General features: G+C 32.3%; 1 protein-coding gene and 1 long non-coding RNA gene across 2 annotated transcripts; one reads left to right on the forward strand and one right to left on the reverse strand.

The window, feature by feature from the left end:
• Positions 1-6,389: 6,389 nt before the first annotated feature.
• On the forward strand, positions 6,390-7,703 carry LOC143050799 (uncharacterized). The gene is made up of 2 exons (XM_076223912.1): positions 6,390-7,246; positions 7,285-7,703. The coding sequence occupies exons 1-2, from the start codon at positions 6,647-6,649 to the stop codon at positions 7,630-7,632; spliced, it is 948 nt and encodes a 315-aa protein (XP_076080027.1). The 5' UTR covers positions 6,390-6,646; the 3' UTR covers positions 7,633-7,703.
• Positions 7,704-11,103: 3,400 nt separating this feature from the next.
• On the reverse strand, positions 11,104-16,433 carry LOC143052355 (uncharacterized). The gene is made up of 3 exons (XR_012971094.1): positions 16,280-16,433; positions 14,383-14,620; positions 11,104-11,400 (listed from the first exon to the last, which is right to left on the reverse strand). It is a non-coding gene; the product is annotated as an uncharacterized LOC143052355 (long non-coding RNA).
• Between the last annotated feature and the right edge of the window lie 8,661 nt (positions 16,434-25,094).

The raw sequence follows: 25,094 nt of genomic DNA on the forward strand, positions 1-25,094 counted from the left end.
TACCATTTTTATAAAGTTTTGCATTGATGGTCATCTCTTATCAAAGTCTTCCAATATGTACTCGAAGCACATTACATAATTTTCATGCGTATACTAGTACTTTGTTTTGGTTAAAGGTGTCTTTTATGCTCTCTTTAACTTCGTACTTTATTTGGCCTTTTTAACTTTTTTGGATTCGAGCGTCACTGATGAGTCTTTTGTAGACGAAACGCGCGTCTGGCGTATATACTAAATTTAGTCCTGGTATCTATGATGAGTTTATTTATCAATTGATCAGATAAATGATAAAAGACACAATCGGTGGCGATTGCAAATTAAGGGTTACTATAATTTAGTCACATGTTAACCCCTGCACAAAACGGTTGTTAAACTCAAAAATACACATCACAAAATATATGTGATACTAGTTAGTTATCAAAGGTACCATGATTATAATTTAGTACGCCAGACGCGCGTTTCGTCTACATAAGACTCATCAGTGACGCTCATATCAAAATAGTTATAAAGCCAAACAAGTACAACTACATTTGTTTTTTTAGGAAAGATTAAAGGAGATTTAGCATCACTGAAGAGACATGTATTGTCGAAATGCGCATCTGGTGCAGGAAAATTGGTACCGTTAATGTTATTAGCAATCGGTTCTAAAGTGCATATCATTCAGAGGAAATGTCCTTCATTGAATCTGTTTTGGAAGAAACTTTGAATAGAGAATGGACAATAGTTTTCCTGGTTTTCTCATTTCAAATCACTCAGTCCATTAAAAAAAAATTGGTATTCTTATCCGTTGTCGGATGTTTTTTTAAAGCTCCTTTTGTCTGATACCAAAGTCACCATGCAATTGCGACCAAAAGAAGTCTCATCACCTTCAAGGTTTACTAGTATTATAACAGCTGCTTGTTTTCTGATGCGTAGTTGTATGCACATGATGCAGTAATTTCTTTAAGGAAATCATGACGGGCAACATAAGTTACTCAAGCTCTACAATTTCGTCTTACCAGGAGATATATACTCCATATGCATGCGCTATTAAAAAGCTGACATGTCAAATTGGAAAGACGAAATCTTTTCCTCGAATCTTTTCCTTAGCCAATCCTACTTGTCAGTTTCGAGATGAATCAATATATGAGAAAATCTACTCTGTATAATTCTGGGGTATCGTAATTTCAGGTTCTGTTGAGTAGATATGTTCAGTATAGTCATGACAATTTCAATTATTTAGTGAGAGGGAATCATTTAATACATAAGCGAAACACGAGGCTTACAAACAAATGCTAGCTGCCTTTCAGTATTCCAAGAAGCTCTTGTGTGAAGTATTCCTCCCATAGACAAGGGAAAAAATGCATAGTAGATCATGAAGATGTTAAAGCATGTGCTTCTAAACTAAAATTCTTGCGTAAAAAAGTAAGTCGTCATTAGTTTATAACATTGATGATTTGCACATTGCCTTATTTTATATGTATATATAAGGTATACAATTTATTTTTTTAAGTTTAGTCATTCTGTTGTTCCGTAAATTTCCTCTTATAGCTGATGTGTTTCCTTCAGTTTTGGTTTGTGATCCGGATTTGTTTTTGCTTGATCGATTTATGACTTTTAAACAGCGGTTTACTACTGTTGCTTTTATCTATATATCATACTAAAGAGAATTATTATTGTAAATCCTACAATGTATTTGAATACCTAAACAGGGAATATGATCTTATATGCCTTGTGAAGGTCAAACAAATCAAAATGGTATTACGTATTGATGTCAGGACACTGGTCAGTAAAAATCTGAAAATCTTTTAATACATATTATATTCGTTGTTATCGGTTAATGATTGTAAAAAATATTCCTATGCAAATAGATATAGGAAGATGTAGTATGAGTGCCAATGAGACAAAAATATCCATCCAAATAATTTATATGCAATGAGTTTAGCACACACGGGAATAAACTATCTAAACAGTTGAACTGAAAACGGAATATTAACTTGTAGTTTTCATGCACACTTTTGTCTTATTCAAGGAATCTTTTCGCTTAGGAATATTCTTCTTTTAAAAATTTAATACAGATAGGATAAATTATGCGCCGTTATGGTTTCACCTGCGCCTTAAAGCGATAATCTCACCTACCGTCTATTGAAATACCTAATCGATAAAGTGTGATTCTTATGTACGAAAAAGTCTATAAATATTATCTTTTTTCGATAAAAACTTTCAGATATTGCACACTTTGTATAAATTTAGAAAATGTTAAAGTAATATTTTAAATGTCATAAGGGTTTTTGGGGGTAGTATTTTAAAAATATCAGAAATCATGCTTAAGGTGGTACCCAACACTTAAACTTAAATTAATTTGACTCGTTTAATTTTCTTAAAATTTTGACAAAGTATTTACTTTGACCCTTTGACAAAAATATAAAAAATTAAAAAAAATTGAACCAACTGTTTTATTTTGAATAAATTTTGAATTTTTCGAAATCTAAGGATTTTCTTATCCCAGGCATAGATTACCATAGCCGTATTTGGCTCAACTTTTTGGGAATTTTGGACCCTCAATGCTCTTCAACTTTGAAATTGTTTGGCTTTATAAATATTTTGATATGAGCGTCACTGATGAGTCTTATGTAGACGAAACGCGCGTCTGGCGTACTAAATTATAATCCTGGTACCTTTGATAACTATTATCAGAAAAATTACACTGGTAATATAGCAGTTTGACAAACACTTATTTTGATCATTGAGAAGCTTAATATTCCCTTAACAACACAACGTAATTAAAACGTTTAGCTGATTTACAGAGTTATCTCCCTGTAGTGTTAGGTACCACCTTAAGGATGATGCATATTATGAGAACAACTGTTGCATTTTGTTTATAGTCTGTCAATTTTAATCTTTAATCATACTAAATTTATTTCGTTTAAAAATAATAATGAATCCAACATTTGATTCTACAAGTAAACTCGTTTGTTCTATATGAAAAAATCACCCAAATTACCAGGCTTATATTTTGGTACGTTGATAATTCAACATTTGATTGGCAGTAAATTTGTGAAATGGTATTTAAAGTCAACTCAACGGTTGTGATTACTGGGTTTAGGATACATTGACAGCAACCCTATAGTTGTCATTACTGGGATTGGGATACATTGACAGCAACCCTATAGTTGTGATTACTGGGCTTGGGATACATTGACAGCAACCCTATAGTTGTGATTACTGGGCTTGGGATACATTGACAGCAACCCTATAGCTGTGATTACTAGGCTTTGGATACATTGACAGCAACCCTATAGTTGTGAACACCAAAAATATTATGTTTACAGTTTGAGGCACCGGAAATGCCTTCTGTCTACATAAGACTCATTAGTGAAAACTTTTATGGCAAATAAGCAGATTAGGCCATATTTGTTTAAAGTAGAAAAACGCTGATTGTTTTGATTTATTCAAAATTATATGTAACGAGATAATTTACGGAAAATGAACTCTATGTTAATTATTATCAATATTGTTCGTCTTTTTAAACATCTTGCGTGAAAAGGTCTTTACCATTGTTTATGTAAACTTGATGTTTAATTTTTCGGGGGAAACTATGCGATAAAGATGTACTGTGTATGGTTTGACTGTGTTTGTTTATTTCAAAGATGTATGACTCTTTTGATTGAAGATTGTTGTTTTATTCTAAATACACGATAGTTTGCGTTCAGTGTCAAAAAGTATTTTACGAAGTATTACGACTTCACTTTGGAAAAGCTGAAAATAGATACCAGGATAGAAATTTTGTATTTGCGGCATAATAATTATGTTGAACTTTTTTTTTACCAATGAATGATATGTAACGAGAGCGTAATAGTTTCATAAGAAGTCGAATGCTGCGTTTATCGGCAACTATCAATGGTGATTATCTTTCTAGCAATTATATGATTTATATATAGAAATTGTGAGATGACCTTTGACAAATTTGGCTATTATTTTAATTATACAACATTGGATTTAAGCGTTAGAAAATACCGAAAGTGCATTTTGTAAACATATGTAGACATTTTTTTAAATGACAATATGAATATCTGCACAAATGCTCAATGAAAATTTGTATGCCCCACCTGCTAGTAGAAGTAGAGGGGCATTATGTTTTCTGGTCTGTGAGTCTGTTCGTCCGTCCATTCGTCCGTATGTCCGTTTCAGGTTAAAGTTTTTGGTCAAGGTAGTTTTTGATGGAGTTGAAGTCCAATCAACTTGAAACTTAGTACACATTATTGCCAAATTAGAGTTTTGACCCATGTTTCATGGTCCACTAAACACAAAAATGATAGAGTGATTGGGGCATCTGTGTTCTATGGACATTGTCTTGTTGGTTATGTTTTTAGTATTCTATATACTCTCGTTAAACAATTCATTGGTATCAACACCAAAGCACGTGTTTTGTAAATCCTAGTCTTATTTATTCTTTTCACATGAATTCAGCTTCCTCAAAACAGGCACTTAAAAGACTAAAAATGTCATTTAAGCACCCATATAGTATTCTAAAACCATGTTATATCAGCTAAAAACACACAACTTTTAGTAAACGCGTTTATTTTTTAAGAAGTTGCCAAGTAGACGCCAGCGGGCCAGGCTGACCTGTCAAATTTTTATATTTGCGTTTGATTTTCCTCGAGAGGTATTGATCTAACTCTTGGAAGCGTCATTGTATCCGCTTAAGCAAACAGTCCCCATAAAGATCGATTTCAACAAGAATGCCGTTTAATATTTAATTTACCATGTATATATTAAATAAAAACAGATTTTTTTCCTAAGAACTGGTGCTTCCGTATTTGATCGGTAACACCATTGATTCGTGAAACTGATAACTGTATGTTAATCGAGATAACGGAAATTGTATTTTAAGATAAACAATGAGACTTTCGGCAATCCTCGGTAGAATCCGCTTCTCTCCTTAGATGAGGGTACGGAATCGGCCGAGTTGAGACGAATGACAATGAGAGGGATAAAACTGAGTTTACGGGACTACAGTAAACACAAAGAATTAAAACCTCGTCAGTTATTTCATTGACATAATATAAAATAATAATAAACTCTAATTGGATAGCAACGATTTGAGGGAGAAAGATGTTTTCAACGATATATATATATCAGAAATTTATGATTCCGAATATTAACACATATCATTTTATCCCAAACTATACAGGCACTATCGAACAGACATTTGTTTTGATATTTTTGTATTGGTGATGAATTTAACATGGTAATATCTCACTTATATCATGAGTAAAAATAATTTTAATATAGATGAACATATATTTACACATTCTGTGAGGGTCTGGTTGGAAGGAGCCTCGTTTAGGGAACTTCGAGCCATGGGGTGGGGTGGGGGTTATGTATTCCCCTAAATATATTATGATCCCCAATTTGATGGAAAAAAAAACATATTGTGATCATATTTTGAAGCCACATTTTCACCATACCTTATAGTTTTGATTTAAAAAAATATTATTGATAGCATCGAAAAACTCAATACAAATGATCTCACTTTGAGCGGGCGCACTACGTTTGCGCGCATTTGGGGATTAAAATGTTTAACGTTTGCGCGCAGCTTTTGATTACATTTGGGTGCATTCATTTTACAGGTAAACTCAGGTAAAAATATAAATGAAAATTAAATTAAATGATAATTGATTATATATTTTTTTATTTTCATAATAAATATGACTATCAATTGTTAATTTTGAAAATATTTCTTAATTCAAACTATATATTGTTCATATTGAATTATAAAACCAATTATAAATTGATCATTATAAACTCCGTAGTATAGCTTAATACATATAACTTCATTGCGAATATTTCAGAGTGAAAAGGATTTAACGAATAGTGATCGTTTTTAAAATTAGTAAATAATTTAAGTTAGTTTGTAAAGTTACACCAAGACGCTAACTATGGAGTTTCGACACGTACCTACACGTAAAATAATGAAATTATCAATACTTTTACCTTTATGATTAGCTATGTTTAAGCATTTTAACATTTTTATCTGTACATATTTCTAGGATTTAGTGCATGTGCATAATAAAACGGACTTAAATTGCTCGAAATCCTACTTCCACCTCATGATGAGTAGGGGACCAAGACTAACGGAATGAGTACTTATACTTGTAAATAATTGAACTAATTATAAATAAATAAATATTAATACCTATATTTTACCTGAGTTTACCTGTCAAAAAAAATGCGCGCAATTGTAATCAAAAGCTGCGTGCAAACGTAATGATTTTTGCGCGCAAATGTAATGGTAATGCGCGCAAATGTAATGGTAATGCGCGCAAATGTAATGGTAATGCGCGCAAACGTAATGCACCGCTTTGAGCTCCTTATTGTATTTTTTACTTTATTAACAATTGTTTTGTTTCTCCCTTATTTGTTGAATATTTTCTCTATGTAAAGTACCAGTTGGTGTGCATGCTTCCAATTTTGCTAACCCTGGCCGCAACATCACATTTGAATACACAACGTTTAGTCAAGTAGAAAAACAGACACACACTGTGTGCATTACTGAGTATATGTTTAATCATTGTAATTAATGAATGCATTGTTTTGGGCAGTACGTTACATTTTTGCTATTTTTTTAAAATCAAATGTACTTTTTTTTCAGTGTTGTTAAATCAAGATGAAGAACAGCGAATGCTTTGGTGTGTGTTGCCTTTTAACGATAACTTTAATGATTGGATGGCAAGCAGGAAGATATTTTGATCAAATGCCGGTAGCCTTTTTAAATGCTAACCAAACTAGGACTAAAAATGTACTCTTCCCTTTTACACAGACAATAAATAAAATTACACCAAGTACTTTTTCACAAACATCCCATTTAAAATATAATTTTAAAACAGGAGTTCACGTATTCCGTCATGACCTAACAAAGTGGAATGCAGACGACAATATTTGTGATAATCTCCCGCCAAATTTAAAGAAAGCAACTCTTCATACAGCTCATGGTGATACGCCTATTTACGTCCATAATCCAAGTGAGGATATTCATGTGAGCGGAAGCTTGGTCCGTTCAAGAACATGGGAACCACATTTACTTAATTTGATGGCGGGTCATTTGCGTAAAGATCCAGAATTACAATTTATCGACCTTGGGGCCAATCTTGGTGTATTTTCTCTCGCCATGGCTAAGTTTGGAAGACAGGTGATTGCTGTGGAACCCCTTTCAATAAATTTACATCGATTCTGTGCATCAATAAAGGCGGGAAAACTCACGGTATTGATAGACGAAATGTCGGTGGAACATATATTGTGAATAATAAAAATATGAATAAAGTAAAAGGATCATCCGTTGGCGGACAATATAAAGACATTGTCATGACAGCGAAGTTAGACGATATTTTAAAAATACCCGGATTTGATTTCAAAAAGGTCATAATAAAAATGAATGTAGAAGGATACGAACATTTCGTTTTGAATGGTGATCAAGTGGACGTCCAAGCTGTATTAATGGAATGGATGTGGCAGCGAAGTGGTAATGCTGCTAAGGAAATCCTGGCATTTTATGCTAAACGTGAATATAAACCGTACACTCCGGGCTCAAATGCTCCACTAAAAACGTCGCTTTCTCATGCTTGGCCAGTTGATGTCATTTGGAGAAAATCTTGAAGGTAATGCTTTCATCATTTTACACTTTTTTTCACTGCTATGACTTTAATAAAAATGTTACTTATATTTGAAATGAGAAGAATGAATAAATTTACTTTCTTTTAATTAACATACGCTTATCTTCATGAACTTTTTGAAAAATTGAGACGTCAACTGAAACATTTTTTTTTATAAATAAACAATACTATGACAAAAACGTTGAAGTCTGTTTCGGGACGTTTATATTGGGATTACGAATGTATGCAGTGCATGTTAAGTTTAATCCTTGACCTCTTTTTTTCACTGTCCGTTTGTAATTTTTAACAAATTTTTTAAAAATTTCTCTCTCTATTTGCTACTGGTCGTAACTGGTTACAAACACCAATCAGTTACCGGGTGTATATGCCAAGATAGAATATGATCATAATACTGTTTTATTCAGAGTTTTTCGGAAAAATTGAAACGTGAGCTAGTTTAAAGCTCACTATACTTTGCGCGTCGAACAACGTGTGATATTAGCGCTATTAAACTTTGTTTTTTAAATTGAAGTTTAATTGAGGTCGTTGACATTAGGATTATATGAGTTTACGACAAAATTATGCCTACTTTATCAAAACATACCACAAGATATAAGTACAACTAAAATTGTCGGTAAGGTGTTCATTTTACTGTTTCAATGAGGGGTTTTCCGAAAACAAAGAAACTTGTGCTAGTTAAAAGCATATTCGCTAGTCTGTACTATCATAAGACAACAGCCTACTTAATTTGAACACTAACCACAAGATAAAATACAGCTTAAGGTTGTTTTTTTTTTCAGATAAAAAAATGTATACAAATGACAAACAGTGCTCGACGCCAACGCAGGTTCTAATGACATCAAACTGAAGATGGATGTTATAGTGTCGACGACATACCGAGCCAGGCCGAGCCTTACCGAGCCTTGTGAAATCCACGGAAGTGTATCGTTCCTAGTGGGGATTTATTTCATAAATAAAGGCAACAGTAGTATACCGCTGTTCAAAACTCATAAATCCATGGACAAAAAACAAAATCGGGGTAACAAACCAAAACCAAGCGAAACGCATTAAATATAAGAGGAGAACAACGACACAACACCGAAACGCAACACACACAGAAACAGACCAATCATCAGACAAAACACCACGAGAATAACAAATGTAACATGAAAACCAAATACATGAATTTGGGATAGACAAGTACCGTGCCACGTCTTATCTCAATATCTCAAAAATAAGAGAAAACACAAACGACTCAACGTTAAAATGCAACACAAAGAGAAACGAACAATATTATAACAATGACCATCTTCCTGACTTGGTACAGGACACTTTTAAAGGGGAATAAAAGTGGTGGGTTGAACCTGGTTTTAAGGCATGCCAAACCTCGCACTTTAATGGCAAAGTTAAATACAACACCGAAACGACAACACAACACCACAGGACCACAACACAAACAAACAGGAGAACATATTAGACACAGAAAAACATGATTAATAGATAACAAAAAGCATCAGGTCCAAAATTCAATACGCCAAAAACGCGCCTTGCCCACACAAGACTCACCAGTGACGCCCAGATATAAAAGATCGAACGTGAAAAAAGTACAAAGTTGTACAGCACTGAAGATCAAAAGTTGAAAAGGTTTCGCAAAATACGGCATTGTTTTTATGCCCGGGATAAGAACATTCTTATTATATAGAACAATTCATGCTATTGCAAACAGTAAATTTTATCAAATGAATATGAAAGAGATATACACAAAGAAACTAAAGTATTAACTAATTACAGAAAACTAAACCTGAATACATAACGCCTAGATATAAAAGATTGAAATACATTTAGTGTGTCGACATTTTGCTTACAGCAATGTGACAAATTCCGTTCTACCTTTTGTTCAAGTTATAATTTCATCAGCCAATTAATGTTCTACCCTTTAATTTTTTATTCTGTGTATCATTAAGATTAACTAGATTATCCCGAACGGTCTATAAAACGGAAAGTAGAACGGAGCATTGTCTGATATTTGTAACTAAAGTGTGATCATATGATTTGTATTTTGCTAATACAGTGTAACCTGTGTTATCCGACACACTTGGGGACCATAAACAAATGTCGAATTAAGCAGGGTATCGGAGTCAGGTTTTTTCTGCAAGGATAGGCATGTTTTGGGACCATGTGTTGGTTAATGAGGGATGTTGGAATACTCGGATGTCGGATTAAGCAGGTAACACTGTAGTGGGATTAATTAACATTGCCTGAACGTTTTATAGTGATATGGTCTGTCAGTTATTGTTGAGATATAAGAACATATATTGTACGATGACTTTCTTGTGACTGATTAATAAAGACAACATTAGTATACCGCTGTTTGGAAGTTATAAATCGATTGAGATAAAACAAATTCGGGTTACAAAGTAAAACCGAGGGAAACACATTAACTATACGAGCGAACAGAAACATTAAAGGGGAACAAAAAAAAAACCCAAAACAAACGACAATGTAACACACACAGAAACGAACTATAAGACAACAACTGCCATTTTCCTGACTTAGTAAAGGACATTTTGAAAAAAATGGTGGGTTAAACCTGGTTTTGTCGCTAGCCAAACCTCGCACTTTTATGCAAGATATGATAAGCAAAGTGCACCAATTATATCAGCTTTATGTATTAATGGCAGTTTGAGAAAAGCAAATATTCCCAGCAATGTATGGTTGTAGTCCGGTTAAATTAAAAAAAACCTGGAATTTAAAATTGATACTTTAAATCAGAAGAACCTTATTTAATTAAGGAACACAATAAGTTAAAAATATTTATAGGTTATGGAACTCCATTTTGAGATATTTGGATTTTTTTTTAAAAGCTGACACGGACTTTTACCTGATATTTAGCATTGGCATTCGTTTGGGTCATAAATGATAAGAAAAGAAATCTAAAATCTGCTAAAAGATTGGTTATGAACTTAATGAGATTTTGGGTGACATGGAGCAAAATACGTTACCTTGTATTGTAGGGAAAAAACATGGAGTCAGAACATCTGACAAAAATTCCTCAGTTTGACATGACTACATTCTTAACGGTTAATTGACTGAAAGTAATTACCCAAGCAGGTGGAAAATGTTATATTGATTTTCATATGAAGAAAGGGAAATGTTAGTTATATACCAATGTAACAGCAATTCAACAACACTAAACACTAAACAAAATATTAATAAAAATAGCGAACTCAAAGGTAAATTCAAAAAGGGGAAGATACATTTAATCCGCAAAACCTACCACAACTAAACGCTGGACTATATCAACCAACGGAAAGACTGGAAAACAACTCGGATATTCATGACTTAGTACATATATATTCCCGATGAAAGTGTCTGGTTTAAACTGGTTAAATATCTAGCTACATTTTGCATGTGGGTTAGGCCCTTTAAAAAGACATGACAGTATCTATGGACAATTAAATAGTACAAAATGAAATTTTGAGTAACACGTAATTTAATTGCTCTGTTTACACATGTTACACACATCTATAGTCATAACCAGGAAACATTGGTAGGACCGTTCTCCGAGCGCGTTGTACCGTAGGGGTAGAGTAAACTTGTGCTACTGGAGTAGAGAAAACTGGTACAATCGGAGTATTGTAATTTGGTGTAGTTGAAATAAGTACTTTCGAAGTAGTTGAAATTGGTACCATTTGGCATGATTTATGTCCAAGGCACCCGCAATGCGAATATCCACAGAAAACTCCTTCCCCGACTTTATTATAGCATTTGGCTAAAATAAAATAAAATATTGACTAGATTACTATAATATTTTGTTGTTTATATACTACTGTGAATTCCTTATTTTTCGTTGGATACCAATTTTCGTGGATTTCGTGTTTACAGGTAAACCACGAAATTAAATATTCAACGAACAACAAATTGTCTAAAGGTTTGTATGCAGACCTGGGCATTACGACGAAATTTGATATCCACAAACATTCACGTGTTCCTTTATCAACGAAAATTGGTATTCATGAAAAACAAATAATTTGTAGTTCTTTCTAAACCAGATACACACGAAATTAGGCAGCAATTCTAAAGAGGCAATCAAATAGTTTGATTGAAATTCATAATCGTAGCAAAACTGACAATGCCATAATTAAAAACAATTCCATCGATAAAAGCAAGGCCTGTGTCAAAGCCGGTTGGAGAATTGGTTACTAAGAATGCATGCCATTTTTAGAAATTTGCTAACATAAATTCCTTGCCCAAAACTAGTTCTCAACTTCAATACGCACGCAATCTTGAAGTTTTAACTAGGTTCTTAAAAAAACAAAATCGTTTTGTATTTCCCTCGAAATCATTTACATTTGTAGAACACATTATTACAAAAAATAAGTTGTTACAGATAGACTCGTATGGATAAAATACACTTCGTCAAAAAGAGACTTGGTTGATTTTCCTTATTTACGTTTTCCACAGATTTGAAATATAAAAACTGTTAGTTTTTTTTTATTATTTGCACACTATATATTCTCCATTATTTACTGAAAGCGTTAATCAACACTTTTACATATTCTGATAAAATATAAGTTATAGTCTGCTCTACATGTTGCAGTGAAACGCTTTTGATACACAATTTACATGGTTTTTTTCCCATTACCCATTTAAATTGAATTAAATTAGTGCTCGATTGAGAATAAGCCATGATATTGTAATATTCTAAAGATTGAGACTGATGTTTGTTTTTGTCAAGCCATGGCATTGAAGGTTTTTCTTTAGCTATGGCATTGAAGGTTTTTCTTTAGCTATGGCATTGAAGGTTTTTCTTTAGCTATGGCATTGAAGGTTTTTCTTTAGCTATGGCATTGAAGGTTTTTCTTTAAGCTATGGCATTGAAGGTTTTTTTTAGCTATGGCATTGAAGGTTTTTCTTTAGCTATGACATTGAAGGTTTTTCCTTAAGCTATGGCATTGAAGGTTTTTCTTTACGCTAAGGCATTGACGGTTTTTCTTTAAGCTATGGCATTGAAGGTTTTCCTTAAAGCTATGGCATTGAATGTTTTTCTTTTGCCATGGCATTGAAGGTTTTTCTTTAGCTATGGCATTGAAGGTTTTTCTTTAGCTATGACATTGAAGGTTTTTCTTTAATCTATGGCATTGAAGGTTTTTCTTTACGCTAAGGCATTGACGGTTTTTCTTTAAGCTATGGCATTGAAGGTTTTTCTTAAAGCTATGGCATTGAATGTTTTTCTTTTGCCATGGCATTGAAGGTTTTTCTTTAGCTATGGCATTGAAGGTTTTTCTTTAGCTATGGCATTGAAGGTTTTTCTTTAAGCTATGGCATTGAAGGTTTTTCTTTAAGCTATGGCATTGAAGGTTTTTATTTAGCTATGGCATTGAAGGTTTTTCTTTAAGCTATGGCATTGACGGTTTTTCTTTAAGCTATGGCATTGAAGGTTTTTCTTTAAGCTATGGCATTGACGGTTTTTCTTTAAGCTATGGCATTGAAGGTTTTTCTTTACACTATGGCATTGAAGGTTTTTCTTTAAGCTATGGCATTGAAGGTTTTTCTCTAAGCTATGGCATTGAAGGTTATTCTTTAGCTATGGCATTTAAGGTTTTTCTTTATGCTATGACATTGAAGGTTTTTTTCTCTTAGCCATGACATTGAAGGTTTTTCTTTAGCTATGGCATTGAAGGTTTTTCTTTAGCTATGGCATTGAAAGTTTTTCTTTAGCTATGGCATTGAAGGTTTTTCTTTAGCTATGGCATTGAAGGTATTTCTATGGCATTGAAGGTTTTTCTTTAGCTATGGCATTGAAGGTTTTTCTTTACGCTATGATATTGAAGGTTTTTTTCTCTTAGCCATGAAGTTTCTTTGGCTATTGACTTTTGGTTTTCATTTTTAGATTTTATAACATTAGGGTGTGATACTGTGACACCGTGACTTGTAGTTAAATTTGAAAATTTGCCATTGTATGTCATTAAAATAATTATAAGTTAAATAAGTTTTTTTTTTGTATTTTGGTCCATGAAAACATAAAAAATGTTTTCTAAGATAATAACTATTCAAATCTCGTAGACTGAAGTGCGTTCTCAATGTAAGGATTGCAATGCGGCTAATGGAAATCTAAAACATTTACTTTTAATATTTAGTACAATTTCTTTACTATGATCACAGTATTCCATGTTTGAACATCATAACTTTATGAGATTTGAAAAAGACAAACTTTCAAAATGCTGACAATGTAACCGTGTAAACAAAAATGTGTAGTACTTAAATGTCAAGTACAAATCAAGTACTGTAAAATACAGGTATCTAAATATTACTATAATTTTAAAGTAACAAAATAGTACTGAATATTTCAAGTAGATTTCCAGTACTACGAATTTTTGGTACAGAAATAGTACCTATGCAAAAGTAGCTGTGTAGATTCAGGTTTTAATGTTTGTTCGGTTAAAAGTAATAAAACAAAAACGCGATTTTATCAAAGTAAAATAAGATGTTGAAACTGTTTAAAACGTTAAACTGTGTAAAAGTAGCTCTCCTGTGGATTCATTTATTTTCGTGGGTATCAATTTTCGTTGATTTAGTAAACAATGCAATTTCGTGGTTATTTAATTTCGTGGATTTGTCATTCTCTACATACAAGCCTATAGAATATTTATAATTCGTTGAACATTTGAATTTGTGGTTCACCTATACCCACAAAATCTACGAAAATTGATATCACTCGAATATAAATGAATCCGCTGAATATTAAACTTACATCCAATGTAATAATCCCCAAATGGACTATCAGAAGTAGGCGTAGGTGTATTAAATTGCTCAAGGAAACGTTTACTCATAATAGGATATTTCGGTACTTTATAACAGCATTGGTTTGTATTGCAGTCAGCATTTGATAAGCAGTGATAGTTGGATGGTAATCGTGGTAGGATTGGCACGTCTTGGCGTGTACCACTTGCGTCCATTGTAACCATATCATATGTAGATAGACTGATAAGCTGAAAACAAATTTTAGGTTTTAGTTTTTCCACTTGAACTTCTAGGTCTTTAGTCTCCAAGTACCTTGCTAGGATCACGGTCACTTACTTAAAAGCTATCACATAAACTTGAAATAAATACAACCCGATACTAGTCAAACCGACGACGAAGTAACATTCTTCGTTCTGTTTCACAACATCATAGAGTACTAGGGTTACAGATAAATGTAAACAAAAGAAGATATGATTTACAATGATTTTATAACAAAACCAACACAAAAGTTACCCGTATGTATTTATGTGATTGCTTATGCACGATCACATCTCTATTATTATATATGTTTAGCAATGCACATGTATCTACATTGGCATGAAAAGTCCTTATACTGTATATCTGCTTTATTCAGTTATAGGTTATGCTAAGGTCGAATGAACGTTTCCTTCTTTTATATTCAATAAACATTAAAGTGAGACTGGATTTTTTATTTCTTTATTTTTTACTTTGACTATTTGTCTCTATCTTATTTATTTTGTTCAATTTTGTCCATTCCTAATATTTGACTATGTGTCTCTAACTCAATTAATTTGTTCATTATGTTTCATTCCTTATATTTGTGTATTTGTCTCCGTCTTATTCAATTTGCCCAATACTACTTAGATTTTCCATTCTTATATTTTACTCGTTATTGGGCTCAATATTTTTCCATTCCGTTAATTTGACTATTTGTCTCTATCTTATCTATTTTGTTTAATATTTTCCGTTCCTAACATTTGACTATTTTTCCTTAACTTATTATTTTTGGGTCAATATTTTCCATTCTGTAAATTTAACTTGTGTCTCTATCTTATTTATTTGACCAATGTTTTCCCATTCCTTATTATTGTAATTGGTAACAGCATTGACAATTGTTTTTGACTAATCGATTTTCAGCAGCTACACAGCTACTTTGCATAGTTCTATTTCTGTATCAAGAATCTGTAGTACTGGAAATGGACTTTTTTTAAGTACTATTTTGTTACGTTGAAATTGTAACATTTAGGTACCTGTATTTTATGATACTTGATTTGTACTTGATTTTTAATTTCTACAGATTTTAGGTTGTACCGTTAAATTTTCAGCAAATCTCTTAAGTTATGATTTTCAAACATGGAATAATGCGATCACTGTTAGAATTGTTTATGTACAAAGATTTTAGTACAAATCAAGTACTGTAAAATACAGGTACTTAAATATAACAATATTTTTAAAGTAAAAAAAAGTACTAAAAACGTTATCAAAGGTACCAGGATTAAAATTTAATACGCCAGACGCGCGTTTCGTCTCCCTAAGACTCATCAGTGACGGTTAGACCAAAATAGTTATAAAGCCAAACAAGTACAAAGTTGAAGAGCATTGAGTACCCAAAATTCCAAAAGTTGTGCCTTTACAGCTACGGCTAAGGTAATCTATTCCTTGGATAAGAAAATTCTTAGCTTTTCGAAAAATTCGAAGTTTTGTAAACAGAAAATTTATAAAAATGACCATATAATTGATATTCATGTCAACACCGAAGTGCTGACTACTGGGCTGGTGATACCCTCGGGACTAAATATTAAAAATAAATTTCCAGTACTACAGATTTTGAGTACAGAAATTATGCCTATGCAAAAGAAGCTGTGTATAGTAAAATTATGACTTACCGTGACCGCCAATATTGTCTTTAGACAAAACATTGTGATATCGTAGAAGCTACTATGTTTGTCGGATTTATTCCATTGAGATTTATCTTTTATAATGTGTAATAGTAAGCAAGGATCGTCTTATCATCTAGTTACCGGATATACAGATATGAATACAAGTGATAAGTCAATTTATAGTACAAATGCGTGGGTAAGAAAGATATATCACATTTGCAGTTGGAAAAACAATTAAAGTTGTAGGGCCAATTTATCTCACCTGAAGGATCCCAATCGGACATTTGTTTAAGCCACATTCGAAAATGAAAGAGAATACATATTCAAAAATTATTAACAAAATTTCCTCTTTAATAATCGAAATACAAATGTTACGTGGTGCTACATGTTTCTGTTAGCGACAATGCTGCATTTTTACCATTTTTATAAAGTTTTGCATTGATTGTCATCTCTTATCAAAGTCACTGAATATGTACTCGAAGAACAGTACATAGTTTTCATGCATAAACTTTGTTTTAGTTAAAGGTGTCTTTTTTCTCAATTGATCAGATAGATAATAAAAGACAAAATCGGTGACAATTGCAAATTAAGGGCTACTATAATTTAGTCACATGTTAACCACTTGCAAAACGGTTATTAACTCTGAAATACACATCACAACATATGTGATACTTTTGTTCTTAGGAAAGATTAAAGGAGTTTTAGCAATCGGATTTAAAGTTCAATTCATTCAGAGGAAATTTATTCTACGTCTTCCGTGAATCTATTTTGGAATAAACTTTGAATAGAGAATCGAGGAAAATAGTTTTCCTGGTTTTCTTATTTCTAATCACGCAATCCATTTGAAAAATTAGTTGTTCTTATTCGTTGTCGGAATTTTTTTAAAACACCAAAGTCACCATGCAATTGCAACCAAACAAGTCTCATTACCTTTAAGGTTCACTAGTATTATAACAACTGTTTATTCCCTGATGCGAAGTTGTATGCAGTTATCATCTTTCAAGGAAATCATGACGGTCAACATAAGTTACTGAAGCTCTACAATATCGTTTTACCAGGAGATATATACTCAATATGCATGCTCTATTAAAAACTTGTCATATCAAATTGGAAAGATGAAATTTTTCCTCGAATAATTTCCTCAACCAATCCTTCTTGTCAATTTCTAGATGAATCAATATATGAGAAAATCTAATATGTATCATTCTATGGTATCCTTAATTTCAACTTCAGTGGAGTAGATATGTTCAGCATAGTCATGAAAAATTCAATTATTTAGTGAGAGGGCATCATTAAATTAATAAGCGAAACACGAGGCTTACAAACAAATGCTAGCTTCCTTCCAGTATTCCAAGAAGCTCTTGTGTGAAGTATTCCTCCCATAGATAAGGGGAAAATGCTTAGTAGATGTCAAAGCATGTGCTTCTTCACTACATTTTTTGTGTAAAAAAGTAAGTCGTCATTAGTTTATTAAATTAATGATTTGCACATTGCCTTACATTTTATGTATATATAAGGTACACAATTTGTTTTTTTAAGTTTAGTCATTCTGTTGTTCCGTAGATTTCCTCTTATAGCTGATGTGTTTCCCTCAGTTTTTGGTTGTGATCCGGAATTGTTTTCGATTGATCGATTTATGACTTTTCAACAGCGGTATACTACTGTTGCTTTTATCTATATATCATATTAGAGTGAATCATCCTTGTAATTCCTGCAATGTGTTTGATTATCTAAACATGATTCCATATGCCTTGTGAAGGTCAAACAAGTCAAAATGGTATTAAGTATTGAAATCAGGACAATCGAGCAAAAATGAGGATATCTTTTATGATACTCATCTTTATTGGTTTAAAATTATAAAACTTATTTTTATAACCATGTTTACCTTTCCTCTGAATTGCTCATGAGTCAATTTTCTTGATATTGATTTGTACACTTCTTAAAACATATTTTGAAATAAAATCAGAACTTAAATGTTATCATTGCGGAGGGGGGATAGGAGGGGTCCTGATCCCGAAATCCCGGACTTAAAAAGACGAAATCCCGAGGTCCCGAATTTAAATAAAGTAAATCCCGACGTCCCGAAATCCGAAAAAAAGGATTCCCAGATCCCGAAAGGGTCAATCCCGAAATCCCGAGCATAAAAACACCCGATCCCGGAGTCCCGATAAAGGTCCTATCCCCCTCAATTACGTATGCTTTTCTGAGGACGCACGTCGTGTAATACGAACGACGTATATATTACGTCTTATACAGATGTATGATGTCATTGATCACCCTTATGTAATGAGTTTAGTACAAGTATGAGTTAAAGTCTCGTGACGAGAATAAATTTGCTAAACAGTTGAACTTAAAACGGAATAGTAACTTGTCTATATCTTGTATATTTTTCTTTTGAAAACTTTAATAAGGTAGGATAAATTATGAGCTGTTATGGTTTCACTTACGCCGTGAAGAGATAATCACACCTTTCGTTTTCTGAAATACTTAATCTGTTAAGTGTGATTTTAATGTACATAACAGTCTATGAATATCTTTTTTTCTATAAATAATTTTTAATATTGCACATTTTATATAAATTTAGAAAAATGTAGAAATAGATAATATTATAAATGTCGTCAGGGTTCATGAGGGTAGTATTGTAAAATTATCAGTAATCATGATTAAGGAATGATGCATATTATGAGAACAACTATTGTATTTTGTTCATAGTCTGTCATATTTAATCTTTAGTTATACAAAATGTTTTTTTTTTTATTCAGAATTGATGTACAAGTAAATTCGTTTGTTTTGTATGAAAAATCACAAAAAATTACAAGGCTTATATTTTGTACGTTGATTAATATTTCATTGGCAGTAAATTCGTGAAATGATATTTAAAGTCAACCCAACGGTCGTTACTACTGGGTTTGGAATATACTCGCGGATGAATCGTCGTAAACAGTGACATCGACCCTATAGTTGTGAAAACCTATCAAAGATATAATGTTTACAATTTGAGACACCGGAAACGCCTTTCGTCTACATAAGACTCATCAGTGAACACTTGTATGGCAAATAATCTAAGACCATATTTGTCTAGAGTAGAAAAACGCTGATTGTTTTGATTAATTCTAAATTTAAATATCATTGATATTGTTAAATTTATAAATTAACTGTTTACAAAATTTGAATTTTTTGAAATACTAAGGCTTTTCTACCTCAGGCATAGATTTCCTTAGCTGTATTTGACAAAACTTTTAGGAATTTTGGTCCTCAATGCAATATATATATCCTTGGCATTTCCTTGGAAATGGATTAAACATTCAAAAACCCCATTTCAAATGTATGTATTGACTTAAAGCGTGTTCAGCCTGCTAGTTTACATGTACTCCACATCATCTTCAAAGTATAACCTCATGGTACACAATTATAATGTTTCAAATAAATAAAGACACATAATATATTAATCAGGGTAACCAAAAGTAAAATCACAAACAACTGAAATCCGAGGAAAATTAAAAAAAGAAAATCCCTAATCAAATGGCAAAATCAAAAGCTCAAACGATCATATTTCTGACTTGGTACATGTATTTTCTTATGTCGAATATGATGGTTAAACCGGACTTTAAACCTAGCTAAACATCCCGCTTGTATGACATTCGCATCAAATTCCAATATATTGACAACGATGTGTGAACAAGTATTTTCTAATCTGTGCATGGTACCTGTTTAATCCATGTATTAAAACAACTGGAAAATTTGGAGTCCTTTAACAACAAGAAAGCATTTTTTTTTATAAAAGAAAGATTAAACAATTTGACTCTTCTCATAATATTTATTTTAATCAATCTTTTTTAATTGGTGACGATTTAAGTCAAGGTGGTGTCCTGTAATTTCATTTTTTCACTTTAAATACTTTGCCAGTTGTAGAATCTAAAATATTTACTACTATTCCATTCCAAAATATTCACTTCTAAAAACAGCTGTGCCTTTCTCATGTTTCTTCATCGCTGGATTCGGGAGGTACATCACATGATTATTGTCCCTCCTATGGATAAAAGATCACATCTTCCTTAAAACCATCAGCGACGACTTCTATGGCTTTATTTTACTCTTTTTTACAGAATTCCTACATTTTCTCAAAGATTTGGAGAAAACAAAAATCTGCCATAGATTTGATTTGTTTGGCGTCTGTAACGTCATATCTGCCATAGATTATGAATCTTCCATAGATATGGAACCCGCCATAGATTTGAGTCCTACATATATATATCAGTTATCTAGGATATCATTTTGATTAGTGAACCACGAAATTAAATGTTCAACAAAATTTGAATTCTATATAGGCTGGAATGAAGACAAGGCAAAATCCATTTATTTATGTAAGACGTCATTTGTATTGCTTTTTTAAAAGCAGTTATATATAAAAAGAAGATATGGTATGATTGTCAATGAGACAACTGTCCACACGAAACCAAAATGACACAGAAATTAACAACTATAGGTCATAGTACGGCCTTCAAAGCCCATACCGCATAGTCAGCTATAAAAGGCCCCGAAATGACAATGTAAAACAATTCAAACGAGAAAACTCACGGTCTTATTTATATAAAAAAATAACCAAAAACAAATATGTAACACATAAACAAACGGCAACCACTGAATTACAGGTTCCTGACTTGGGACTGGCACATACATACATAATGTGTCGGGGTTAAACAATTAATATAATATACAGTGAAAATGTATTTAAACAATGCTGGGATATAAATAGTATAAATACTATGTATAAAATATAAACTAAATAGTTTCCACTAAAACAGCTTCTATTATAGAATCAATATGTCACTGTCTCAGTCAGACAGTAGATGTCGTGGTATTTCAAATGTTTCGTGCATCTATAGTTCCTGTATAACCAAATAAAAAAGCATAGTCACAAATATATGGAACAGAAACAGAAAAGAAGTAACACATTTTAAGGATGTAATGATGTGAGATTATGGAATTTGTGTCCTTGTTTTTTAAAACAAGTTAAAATATTTTGCCCCACATTAACAATTTTTCAATAGCTGAAAGTATTTGATTTACCACAATCTATTGATTGATTGATGGTTGGTGCTTTAACGGGGTGCAGGGAAAAAACACACCGACCTCCAATACCACAATTTAAGCAGATTCTAGATTTATTTTCGTCCGATTTGAGACCAAAGTAATATATACCGAATGCAAAAAAAAAAAAATAAGAGTATGAATCGGCATTTTCCCGCCTTTTTTAAATATCAATTATCTTGAAAAGGAGCTCCTTAACTTCAATATTTTTGAATTATTTTATTTCTTAACTAATACTCTGTTGACTTAAAGTATCAATTTAAATTAACACAAGTTCATTCTTAAAATTGATAATATCAGACAACTGTGATTTTTTTTAAATACAGTGGATAGAGCCAACTTAGGAAACACGATTATTGGTATAGGTGAGGTGTCCTGGATTATTTTTCACAGTACATTAGTACTGCATCTTCGACACAAGGGTCCCTGTTATGACTTGTAATTGTCTGATATTTATTTTTTAGTTTGCTAAGTTTAATAAAAATGGGAACATAGGTGTTAGCCATGTTAGCAGAGTACTTGCACTTTTTTTGAAAGACTCTTAATGAATGGTCCATTTGCCAATTACCGATTCGTTTATATCATTACACGCTTGTAACGAAAACTGTTAACTCTAAACTGGTTCTTTACCGGATAAAATGGTCTTCTCCCCATGCGCACGCATGATAAATTGACATCTTAAAGGCGTCTTAACCAATTTGATATTGTAGCATAACTGCTGGTATAAAAGTTCCTAATGTAATCAAAATGTTTGTAAATGTCCCGATATTGGCAACGAAAGAGAGAAATTAAGAGATGAGTCAAGTGTTTCGAAATTGGTGGTGTTGAATAATTCATTGATATGTTTTATGACTGGTATTTATTTACAGCATGGAATGTTGTATGAGCACCTGCATATTGATTCTTTCTCTAGATCTTTGATGGTAATATTCTTTACAAAGCACAAAAATGTCAGTATTCACCTCAAAAGGTAACAAAGCCTTTAAACAGACGTTTTAAAAAGGGATATAGTTGCGATACTGTTGTCAGGTCATTAAAGATTGCATAGTTTGGTTTTAATATTGATTCACTTATAGGGTCTTTGCATCGGAAATAAACACGTTTATTCTAAAATCAATTGTTGGAATTACACGGGTTATGTTTTTCTCATGTATTTTATGATGATATATTACTTAACCCCTAACAGGAGGGATTGTGCCTGATATTCATATGACGAAGACATAAACTTTAAATCAGTTTAATTGAGGTCTGGTGTTGGCATGTCAGTAACTGCTTGTAGTCTGTTGGTATCTATGTATTATTGTCACTTTGTTTATTTTCTTTTGTTTCCTATTCTGATATCAAACTCAGACTTCTTTAAAACTGAGTTTTACTTTGCGTACTGTTGTGCGTTTGTTTTTTCTACATTGGCTAGAGATATAGGAGGAGGGTTGAGATCTCAAAAAAACATGTTTAACCCCGCCGAATTTATGCGGCTGTCTCAAGTCAGGAGCCGCTGGTTTTTGTTAGTGTTATATCATTTTAATTTTAGTTTCTTATGTATAATTCGGAGTTTTATATGACGTCAATTATTACTGAACTAGTATACATATTTGTATAGGGGCCAACTGAAGGACACCTCAAGGTGTGGGAGTTTCTCACTGTATTGAAGACCCATTGGTGGCCTTCGGCTGTTATCTGCTCTATGGTCGAGTTGTTGTCTCTTTGACACATTCCCCATTTCCATTCTCAATTTTGCATAAATTTAAAAATAAATAGAGAGCGAACTCGTGCTATTTGATTATTTCTAGGTTTGTTTAATTTCATAGTATATGCACAAATTATATAATAATCACTGTGTGAGTTTTGTAGATCGAATTAGTTAATAAAATAGTTTACCGTTATTTCACTTTCAATGTTGACATTCTTTTCCTTTTGATAACTGAACACGACTATTTCGTGCGTGGTACAACTGTCTTTAAAGGATTAATTGATGGTCAAATGAATACGAAATTAGTAAGGTTTGATTATTCACAACTGTTACATCAGCAATGTATCTTATCATTTTTTGGGACAAAATTGAAACAAACTGTCTGCTAAAAGAGATTTTTTTTAAAACTATTTCACTTCCATTTACAAATGATTAATACTTCAATAAACAAAATCAGATTTTGTTGTATATCTCGTAGATAGTGCCCCTTTGACATTTTTTGGCTGGCAATGACCGTGATCTTTGAAAAATAAATACCCCTTTATATTAAACAGAAGTACTAAATTTAGACATGCATTGTTTTACATAGTAATATTGCAAACTGTCGTACATACTACTAAATTATAAATAGCTTCTTTATAAAGTGTTACCTTGAAAATTGGAGTTTTGATGGAACTGACATTTCAGTTTACTAGAATATATCAGACAGTCAATGTTGTGATATTTGAACTATTTTTGATAAAATTTTGTTCTCGTATACCCCAGGTATCAAAACAAAATTACTAGAAATCGTTTGCCTTTTGCATTCTATTCAAAAACAATAATTATATGTTATTTTAAATCTTAAGCAATGTGTAACATAAAATATGCCTTAAGATTCAAATTATAATACAATTGTTGTTTCTGAATACAATGACAAGACAATATATAGTATCCTAATCATATCTTTGTTTGTGTTTGTCGGTCTGGTAATTTTTACACAATATCAAGTAAAATCACAAAAATACTGAACTCAGAGGAAAATCAATTCGGAAAGTCCATAATCACATGGCAAAATCAAATAACAAAACGCATAAAAAACGAATGGACAAGAACTGTCATATTCCTGACTTAGTACAGGCATTTTCAAATGTAGAAAATGGTGGATTGAACCTGGTTTTATAGCTAGCTAAACCTCTCACTTGTATGACAGTCGCATCACATTCCATTATATTGTAACCGATGCGTGAACAAATCAGTCTTATGTATTCGCAGCATGCAGAGTTCAAGGTGATGATTTGTTGTTATATGCATGTTTTTTTATATAATTTTCAGGCTCAGTTTAGAAGCTACGAATGCTAAACATGCTAAATTTTTAGATTGACATTCCATTTTTGTTTTAAATACATCGATTATTTTCGCATATTATTCTTTATAGAATTGTATTGGTAATAAAACGTATGAGATGTTTCCCATCCCATAGAAAACCCATAAAAATCTAAACAACAATCAGGACAAAAAAAATCCTTTAATAAATGGTGATTTCCGTATGAACCGGCAAAAGAGTATTTGCAAAAAAACAAAAAATGATATTTCTGTTGAAAGAAAAATCCGATATTACATATATCATGTCCATGTTTCGGAAATAACTATTTGCTGTTGAAAGCATTGTTTTTTTTTATTTTGTACATAAATGACAGAAGATATATCTATTATACAGCTACTGAAATAAATAGATATCTAAACAACTACAATCTTGTAGGTAACTAGTAACAGAAGATTCACTTGCACATAAACTCATCATAGATACCAGGATTAAATTTTATATTTAGGCCAGACGCGCATTTCGTCTGCAAAAGACGCATCAGTGATCCTCGAATCAAAAAAAGTTAAAAAGTCCAAATAAAGTACGAAGTTGAAGAGCATTGAAGACCAAAATTCCTAAAAGTTTTGCCAAATACAGCTAAGGTAATCTATTCCTGAGGTAGAAAAGCCTAAGTATTTCAAAGATTGAAAGGTTTTGTTAAAATGGCGATATGCATATTAATGTGAATATCACAA

This window comes from Mytilus galloprovincialis, chromosome 11 (assembly GCF_965363235.1).
Source record: "Mytilus galloprovincialis chromosome 11, xbMytGall1.hap1.1, whole genome shotgun sequence".
NCBI classification, from domain to species: domain Eukaryota; kingdom Metazoa; phylum Mollusca; class Bivalvia; order Mytilida; family Mytilidae; genus Mytilus; species Mytilus galloprovincialis.

Coding starts and splice junctions, on each gene's coding strand:
- LOC143050799 (XM_076223912.1), top strand. CDS start 6,647: ATGAAGAACAGCGAATGCTTTGGTGTGTGTTGCCTTTTAACGATAACT. Junction 7,247..7,284: donor CGGGAAAACTCACGGTATTG/ATAGACGAAATG, acceptor ATTGTGAATAAT/AAAAATATGAATAAAGTAAA.